The 9,448-nt window shown below is 36.6% G+C and overlaps 1 protein-coding gene across 2 annotated transcripts; it reads right to left on the bottom strand.

Moving 5' to 3' along the window:
* Window positions 1-1,220: 1,220 nt before the first annotated feature.
* LOC132170505 (uncharacterized) lies at window positions 1,221-9,133 on the bottom strand. Of its 2 annotated transcripts, none has more exons than XM_059581504.1 (8): window positions 8,174-9,131; window positions 7,761-7,852; window positions 6,907-7,607; window positions 5,332-5,402; window positions 4,342-4,431; window positions 4,055-4,246; window positions 2,232-2,367; window positions 1,221-1,872 (listed from the first exon to the last, which is right to left on the bottom strand). In XM_059581504.1, exons 1-8 carry the CDS (start codon window positions 8,534-8,536, stop codon window positions 1,709-1,711), a joined length of 1,809 nt encoding a protein of 602 aa, XP_059437487.1. In that variant the 5' UTR covers window positions 8,537-9,131; the 3' UTR covers window positions 1,221-1,708. The 2 variants fall into 2 exon arrangements, with proteins under 2 accessions (XP_059437487.1, XP_059437488.1); XM_059581505.1 differs by having other exon boundaries at window positions 1,782-1,872; window positions 2,232-2,336; window positions 8,174-9,133.
* Window positions 9,134-9,448: the final 315 nt, after the last annotated feature.

Genomic DNA, 9,448 nt, shown 5'->3' with positions numbered 1-9,448 from the left:
GCTAAAACCTACGTTTTTATCTCACAATTATCAACCAACCCTCGGATTAATCCTTATTAAAAACAATAAATATTTAATGGATGGTTGGAACTGCCACATTAGTAAATATTGGTATAACTTCTAGGCCGGTAGTGCAGTTTTCTTCTACCCTGCCCCCAAAAAATAATTTTTTTTTAAAAAAAAATGGGGGTAAAGTTCACATACCCCTTCAAATTATCACTTAATTGACAATGTCCTCCAAACTTTTAATTGTGACAATGCCCCTCTCTAAAACTACCAAAATATTGTCAATGTCCCCTAAGGCTAGCAAAAAGATAAAAATTGGCCTACATATTTCTCAATAAGACAAAAATACCCCTATAAATTAGAAAAAAGAATTCAAAAAAATTAATTAATTTCTTCAAAAACGAAAATTTTTACTTATTTAATCGAAATTTTTTAAATCGAAATTTTTATTTTAAAAAACGATTTTTTTTTTAATTTTGTTTTAAAAAACGAAAAAAAAAAAAATTAAACGAAAAAAATTATTATTTTTAAAACGAAATTTTTATTTAAAAAAATATAAAATAAAATTAAAAACGAAAAATTTCAATTTGTATATAAAAATAAAAAATAAAAATAAAAAAATCAATTTTTTTTCTTATAAAAAGGAATTTTTATAAGAAAAAAATTTGGCCGCTCCTTGGATTTATTATTATTATTATTATTATTGTTATTTCAGTTTTAGGTTTTTTTTAGAAGTATTAGTATTTTTGTTTTTATTTTACTAAGGGTAGTTTCGTCATTGGGGGGACATTGACAATGTTTTGGTAATTTGGAATGGACATTGTCAATTAGATGGTAGTTTAAGGGGGACACGTGGACTTTTCCCCCCCCTCCCAAAAAAAAAAAAAAAAAACACATACCTAGGCTGAAACAAGGAATTGTTTGGTGAACATCAGGTGATGATGAAGTTTTTTCCTCCTAACAATGTGCTAGTGTTCTTTCTTTTGCAGTCAACCTTTGCAGTCTCTCTTCATGTCCTAAGCCAAAAAAAAATCCTTTCAAGTTTCAACGTCAGCCTACCAAATGCCTTCCAAAAATTGTCTATTCCCTAAAGTATGTTCCGAAAAAACCTACTTCATACCGAGTTGTCTTAGGGAAGAAATGGTCGTAAATTGTCCCATGATATAGCAATGTTGCCATAAATAAGTGATCTAAGAAACACCATATTAGAAGTATAAGTAAATGAACATTCACATTTCACCATAACCCAAGCCAACATAGATTGGTTCATTTTCCTGCATGCATACATGTAGAACCAAAATCTGAAACAATTACAAGGCAGAAATCATGTTAACATGCTGCAGGCGCAGGGCCTCTTCCTTCTGCAATTACAACAGTCAACAATCAAGATCAATTCTGCAGGCTGCAGCCCATCCATGAATGTTACCAAATTAAAAAAAGCAACAGCCACAACAATCATATCAAGGCCTGAAACATCACATGGAGTTATCCCCTCCTTTCACAAGCCACTCTTCAATTCTTCACCAAGCAGTGGCCTTGGATATGACAAGCTGAAGTCTGGTCTGTATGTAGGAAGGTCATCTGATGATTATTCCCATAAAGTTTTCCCTCCCAAGGTTATAAAATTCCATGCATTCTTGGGTGAACTCTTGACAGAATTCTGAGTAATGTGGTGCTACAAGGACTCCTACTTGCTTAAATGCTATGTTTTGCTCTCTGTTACAGGAGATGATGACTTTGTAGCCAAAGAATGAAGCGAAGATTGAGCAGCTAGGAGCTTTTCCCTCAGCATGACATTGTACTCGTACAAACTTGTGAGATTCTTCTGGATATCAGACATATCCATTTCAGAACCAGCCTTAAACTCTGCAATGGAAAAGCAACAGATTAGTATGTGTACTGAGCAATCAGAAGTGACATGAGCTAATAAACACAATCCTCATCAAAGATTTTGTAGAATCACTAGTGTTGCTTCACCAATATCTATTAGACAATATAAAGTCTTTCAATAAATAAATTTTTTTTCTACAAAACATAGCTCAGATCTACAATGGTATACAGATAATCACAATATACTGAACTTTTTCAATGAAAAAACATGAGTAGATATAAAAAACAGCCAGTTTACCCCAAATTTCTCCTTCAAAGTACACGTGCTAACAAAAACTAATCAGGACTTGAAAAAAGAAGAGAAGGCTGACCAAAACTATAGTAATTAGTTTTACCTAGTGTAGGTGGCAGGGGAATGATATTATCATCTGCAACAGAAAATGCTTGAGGCTGGGAGGAACCTCCCTCACATAAACCAATAGAATGCTGTTTCCCATTATCTGTGGAGCCAAGAACTTTACATTTTACAGGCTGGAGAATATAAGCATGAAAGATAAGCATTAGAACACATGCCTCAGATCAATATAATTTCCCCTATAATAAAAACGGGGAAAACAAATCAGAACCAAATTTATCAACTACATTGCCCAGATTGTGAAGCATATGATGCTTAGAGGGAAAGCATTCAAGTTGCCATTAACAGGAATACCTATTGGCATTGGTGCCTATCCTTATTGAGTAGACATTTGGAAATAATCAATTTAGCCTAATATTTCAACTTCCAAGCATGGATCCAGAATGATTTGTCAGTTATTCGTACTTCTAATTGTCATGCTAAAGTAGAAAAACATGTACTGTTGTTATTATCTTTATTATTATTTTTAAAATTTTGACGAGATAACCATGATTGTCAACACCCCACCCCCCCAACCCCCAAAACACCAAAAAAACAAAAACTATTTTTCTTGCATTGTTCTTCATGCAGGGTGTCCCCTCATACTAATAATTCAAGGACCTCATCTTGGTATCAGAAGTAATTTTCTGGATGGATCTGAACAGGTTTTTAAGCAAACAAGAGCCCATATAAGTCCCAGTTCTGTCATCTGAACCATCTCCAAAAACAGGCAGACATAGGGTCCGTACATCTTATTTTCGCTGCCTATTTTTCCTCAAATGGGGAAAGATGACAATACTTGTGTAACACCCCACCCTATTAACACACAATATTGTCCGCCTTTGACTCCCCCGGACCAGACTTCCCAAGAGGTCACCCATCCTGGTACTACTCTCACAAAAGCACGCTTAACTGCGGAGATCTAATGGGATCATGATCATTACGGCTTTAAATCGCGTTGTTTTCATTAAGGGTATAAGTATACATTTAAGTATAACCACATCTCCATACCCAGGCGATGTGGGAAACCACAACTTAAGCCAGAAGCCAACCATTGGTAGAAACCATTGGAGATTGTACTTTAGAGTACTGTATAGTCTGTGTCATATGAGGGTTACTAGAATCAGAATATGCAAAATGGGGAAAAGCATGTCAGGTGCTCTATCCAAAATTGCATACTAAAGAATCCTCAAATTAAATTAAAAGCAAAAATCTCCTAAGTGTTTTCAACACAAAAGAAACAAAACCAAAAATAGCAAAAATTAGGAGTGACCGCAAAACCACCTTCCCTCTTTCGTTGGGGTTTGCCACACAACCACCCCTCTCCTCATTGGGGGTGGCCATGCAATCATCTCCTCTCCTCTGTTAGCAGCTGGCCATGCGGCCGACTCTATCCTCGGGGGGATGGCCACACGACCACCCCCTCCCCTTTGTTGGAAATAGCTGCATGGTCACTTCTGTATTTTATTTTATTTTATTTTTTTAATGTTTTTATTTTTTATAAGTAACAAGTCAGCCTCCATACATGAAAAAATAAGCATGTATTTTCTCAAAATATTCCAATAGGAAGGTGTGGGAAGTTTCTAAAATGTGTTTTGTGCTTTGTATTTTGTTTTTTGAAAAAAGTGTTTCATCTGATAAGTATTTTTTGGAAAGTGTTTCAATTTTGAAAAGAGAAAAGACTTTCAAACATATTAACAAGCGTAATCATAGTCATTTGGTTAAGGCATGGGTAGAAAAAAGGGGAGGGGGTGAATGAGCCCTCCAAGAGATTTCAAGCAAGAAAATTAACTTCAACGCAGAAAGAAAATAAGAAACCGTCACCTCACTAGGCAAGCTGAGTTTCTTGCTCAAAATGAAGGAATTCATTTTGTTTGGTACGCGTCGCTTGCGTGATGAACCATTTCTGTGGACTGGTTGAAGCATAAAACAATTGCAACTTGATTTCTCTTTAGGCTTGTTGTAGTCATCATCCAATGTACTGCAACCCCAGGTGTACTTTACGTATTTCCTCAACTAGTTAGAAGTAGCATGCATGTCGGTCAGTTCAAATAAGACAGTAAAACAGAACCTCAATGAACAGACATGTCCTCAAATAAGGACAACATTACTTTATCCCAGTGATCTTGAGCCTTTCGCCGCTTTCTAATCATTCGCATAACATTATCTTCATTGCGGAGTTTTTTGATTCTGTACTCAAACTACAAACCAGAAATGTTTTCTTCATCAGGACTTGATCAAATTCAACATAGGGCAAAACGATGCGAATGATTTCTTTCCTATAACATCTTGGGAGAAAGGTGGAACCTTGATAAATATAAGAGCTCAACTAGCAATAGAGTAATAAAACTATTTTAGGATAATAAACTTCTCAAGATAGAAGCTACTACATTCCTTTTCATGATAACAAAAGATAAAGATTATACATTTTTATGTACACCAATGGAAATCAGCAAATTTGTACTCTTAAAAGTCCAAATCAATATCGCCTTGTCAATATTTTATTTTCCTTTGAACATATTACAAAAAAGTAGTGATTTTGTATTATTAATGTCCCAACCACCATGAGATCATGATCATTCCCAAAGACAGCCACCATTTCCACCATTTTTTCTTTTCAGTAACCACCACAAAAAACAAATGACTCCAACACTATCACGGTGCTACACTAGCAGCACAGCATTTTCCCCTGTCCAAACCACACTTAGGTGTGCACACTAGCAAACCCAAAAGCAGGACCTGCAATAAAGTTCATCTCTTCATGTGGTATTTAATATGGAGCACTTTGTTGGAGCATTGTTCTTAGAACATCAGAGGATCAAGCGTAATTAGGTGGTTCCTTTTATATACTTCCGGTGTACTTAGAGGTGCCTTACACCTTTAATGAGATTAGTTTGTTACTCTCATTACTTATTACTTATCAAATAATAATAAATAAATAAAAGAGGATCATTTGTTCTTCAGCTCTCTTACATAAACAATACATGGTTTAATTTAGTAGACAAGGGTTATTTTTTTCTTTTTCATGAATTTGATGATTTATCCTAAAAAGAGAGGGTACTAATCAAGAAAGGAAAATCTGAATGGAGCAAGAATCATACTTGCACCAAAAGATAGAAAAAAATGCCGATGCTTATGCAATATAGACCACCAAGATCTGCAAGGAAGCTTACTGCATGTCAAAGAAATAAGATGGAATCAGATTATTGGAAAAGAATATAACTTAAATGTTAAATGTATTTATTTAACAAAGTAAAATAATGAATATAACTTAAATGTTAAATATATTTATTTAACAAAGTAGAATACAGCAGGTTTGAGTAGTAGCAGCCACAGCTGCATAAAAATACTATTCAGTGGAGCTTTTTTACCAAAAAATCTATCCTTTCCAATAAAAGAAAATACTAAGGTAGTTATTAAAAGGTCACTCTAAATAAACACTTGCCCATTTCCCAGTCCAACCGCTTCATCTTTTAATGTAAGAAGCAAAGACCGAAAAGATGTGAAAATAAGCATATTATTAGGTTAATTAGCTTTCTTTCTACCACACAAAACAGGTTCATTCAAAGGATCTGGACAATATGAAATTGACATAGGATCAATTGAACTCCACTAGGACTATAGAGGAATTGACTCATTTTTTCTTCTTTACTTTGTATTCCTGGACGGCCGCTTGGCTAGCTCCTATAGGGATTAGCTTCTCTGATTTCATTTTTCATTTTTCTCCCTCTTAGACGCTCTCTTTTATACTTCCCGTGTATGTGGGTTGCGCCTCTCTGCACTTTTGATTTATATCATAATTTTTTTTTTTGGATAAGTAATTATATCATAATTACTTATCCAAAAAAATCAATTGAAACAGCTCAATTAAGTAAACAGTTTAAAATTTAAATCTCTCTCTCTCTCACACACACAAAGAAACAAGCAACATTATGGGGAAAAGCAATCCCTATTACATACGCAAATAAGGTCAATTAAGTAAACAATTTAAAATTTAAATGTCTGCTACAACAAGCAACATTATGGGGAAAAGCAATCCCTATTACATATGCAAATGAGGAAGAACTATGCTCTAGTGGGTGATCATCTAACTGAAGTCTTTTGAGAGCATGCTACCAACTTGGGTAAGAAGTCTGCACATCCATTACTATTAGTGTTAGATATCAGACAATCCACAATTCTGATCTCTTCGTATTAGAGCTAAATAAACTCAATAGTACCGTGGAATAGTTTAAGCACCACTTTATATAGCTTATTTTCAAGCTACAAATAATCCTTGTCCAGGTTCAAGAAATCTGATAGCCACATTAAAAGGGGGAGGGGGGCACTGTCATGCAAAGCACCCATCAACTAACACACGGAGGAAAGCCCAGGCAAACTAGAGTTTTGAATATAAAATTTCTGTAGACAAAGTCATTATCTAAATTAATCAGAAGAACATGCTGACATACAAAACTCAATACTGACCCTGTTTGCAGTACTGCCAAAAAGCTACCACAAGTAAAAAACAACACTGATAACTTCATCATGGATATAATGCAAGTAGTGCCAAACATGATTAGGGGGGAAATTGCAAAGTAGGAAAACAACACTAGGGCATCATTCCATCATCAGATTCTAAACAGGACACACACAAAGAATAGACCATAGATGCAAAGAAGATGCATATTACTTACCTGGACCCACGGTATTTTGATTGTTGATCTCAACAATATAAGCAGAGAGCAGGTTTACATACAATGTGGTATTGATCACTCCATCGTTAGAATTTTCAAGGGAGGCTTGGAGTTGACTCGTCTCATGAAACGATGAACCCGGGAGAAATTCATGTAATAGAGGCTGGATGAGCCTTAGATCATGTAGATTGAGATAAATTCGGGGAAATAAATTAAATTTCAATACATTTGCAACTCTCCCTCTGAATGTAACTGGTTTATCATCAAAACTGCTTCCATTCTTAAGCGTTCCACATACAAAGCTCACATGTTTCTTATTATCTGGATTCCTAGAAGTGAGGTTGAATTGAAATCCAACAGCAGTTGCAGGATTATTAGGAAGATCAATGAACTGCCAAGAAATGTACAAATCGTCTTGGATGAGTCTACAACGGTTGCACCTAAGAGTTATAGTTGGTCCCTGACTCGTGTTATGACACGAGTAATTTGCAAATTCTGACAGAGGAGTAACTCTTTGGTCAATAAAGCCAGGATTCCCAGTAACCAAAGTATCAAGACGGCGTAAGTTTGAACAGCTCATACTAGAAAGGGTGGTTATATTAAATTCCATGTCATTGACGAAGGAGGCTAAGTCAGGTGCATTTGTTGCTCTGACATTGTGCACCTCAACGGATCTCTTTGAAATTATCTGGTAGAGCAACCTGAGAAAGAACTGAAAAGCCGAGTCAATCTGAAGTCATGTGACAAACAGGCAAAAAAAGAAAAAAAAAAAGACATACAATTCATAAATGCATTGAACTCGCATCAGCAAATTGTGACTGTTAGTTTAAATAAGAATAACATCAAATACTCACGCGGCAAACAGACCAATGAAAAGTATCCAACTTGCTATTGAAAACGTTCCACCGAGTTCTGTCTTCCGTTTCTTAACTACCTTCTGGTCACCCTATTACAAGAACATGGAACAAGTTAAAGGGTTCTCATAATATATCGAGAATCGAGATGTATAATAAAACCGCAAAAGGAACCTTTACAGAATCGAAAATTGTATGAGATGCGTGAAATAATACCTCACAACAGCATAATGAAGTAAATTTAGCAATACACAGAGCCCATTTCCTAGAATCACTAATGGATAACAGAGTAATTAAAAGTTCCATAAGCAAAATAACTCAAGAACCAAGTTGATTTGTGAGAAAAATGATGTCAATTTGATAACCCATATAGCAGTTTTCATAAGAACGGCTAGCGGACATGAAAAAATTACCAGCCAATGCCTAGTGGAAAAGCTAACGTCCAATCTGCTAATCCACCACCTGATCTTGAACCAGAGGGTCCTGCCATCCCCAAGCTTCATGAAGCGCAGGAAGAAGCAGAAGCCGAGCCAGGAGAGCAGCATGACCAGCGTGGCCTCAAGGAAAATGGCCTGGGACTGCGAGAACTTCTTGATGGAGTCGAAGTCGAAGAGGGTCATCGGAAAGCCTATGGCGTAGTTCACGCCGGAGTCGGTGGAAATAGTGGAGTTGGCCACCAGTAGGCTGCATTTGTTGGCCGTGCGGTTCAGTAGCTGGCCCGGAGGACACGCACAGAGGGTGTTATTGTAGACAATCGAGTTTGCAGGGCATGCCATCTCCAATCTCTAATCTCTGTGAGAGACAGAAATATGTATATATTTTTGAGAGAAAAGAGGAAGCTTTGTGGGATGTTGGGGTTGGGTCAGATGGGTTGGAATTGTTGGGAAAAATCCTGGAAAGTTTTGGCCTTTCTTTCTTTGTGGGTCAAAGTTGGAAAAATTAAATTCAGAGTGAATGGGGAGAATCGATTGAGTGCAGGAAAGGGTGTTTGCTGTTGATCCGGGTTCCTGACGTGAAAACTGAGGAAGGTGGAAGAAAGGAATGTGTAGTGAGGTGGCGAAAGAGAGAATAAAGGGCAACAGGCAACAGGCAACAGGCAACAGCACATGCTCAATCCCCCACCACTGTTGTGTCTCTGAATTCTCCGTCTCTCTCTCTTTTACTGTTTGTTTGCTTAGGCAATTTAGCCTCCACCCTCTTTTTCTCTCTTCCACTTTTCCTAATTTCTTCAACTTGTTCTTCTCTCTTTTTTCTCCTTTCTCGTGTTTTGTCTGAAACGTAAAGGCCAGATTTACTTTGTTTCCACAATCTTCACCATCAACGCGCTGACCATCCTTTTTCGTCTCCAGCCTCCAGCACTTCGTTTGCTACTACAAACCGGCGCACCTGCACGTTCACTTGTTCGCTGTCCCAACAAGTTAACAACAGCTTCTTTTTTGCCACGTGTCATATTTACGGATTTCTCTCTCAATTTTTTATTTTTTTATTATTATGTTTTTATAATTTCTAGCATATGCCGCATGTCATCTTATCCTTTGGCCACGTGGACTTGGGTCAATTTTTTTTACAAAAGTTGGACGAGAGTATTAACTCGGTTTTAATCAATAAGCGAGATACTATTTATGATACGAATTGAAACTGAAGTGGGTCAAAATGAAGTCGTTAAACCACGAGGGGGCAAAAGGTAT

This window comes from Corylus avellana, chromosome ca2 (genome assembly GCF_901000735.1).
Source record: "Corylus avellana chromosome ca2, CavTom2PMs-1.0".
NCBI classification, from domain to species: Eukaryota; Viridiplantae; Streptophyta; class Magnoliopsida; order Fagales; family Betulaceae; genus Corylus; species Corylus avellana.
Note: the sequence above shows the minus strand (reverse complement) of the source record. Positions and strands in the feature narration are given on the sequence as shown.

What these genes read in the sequence shown, in the direction of transcription:
- LOC132170505 (XM_059581504.1), bottom strand. Translation starts at nt 8,536, where the DNA reads ATGGCATGCCCTGCAAACTCGATTGTCTACAATAACACCCTCTGTGCG. An exon ending in TTTCCACTAGGCATTGGCTG is followed by an intron (nt 7,853 to 8,173) that starts GTAATTTTTTCA and finishes TTCTTGTAATAG; the next exon opens with GGTGACCAGAAGGTAGTTAA. An exon ending in TCCCCTGCCACCTACACTAG is followed by an intron (nt 1,873 to 2,231) that starts GTAAAACTAATT and finishes TTTCCATTGCAG; the next exon opens with AGTTTAAGGCTGGTTCTGAA.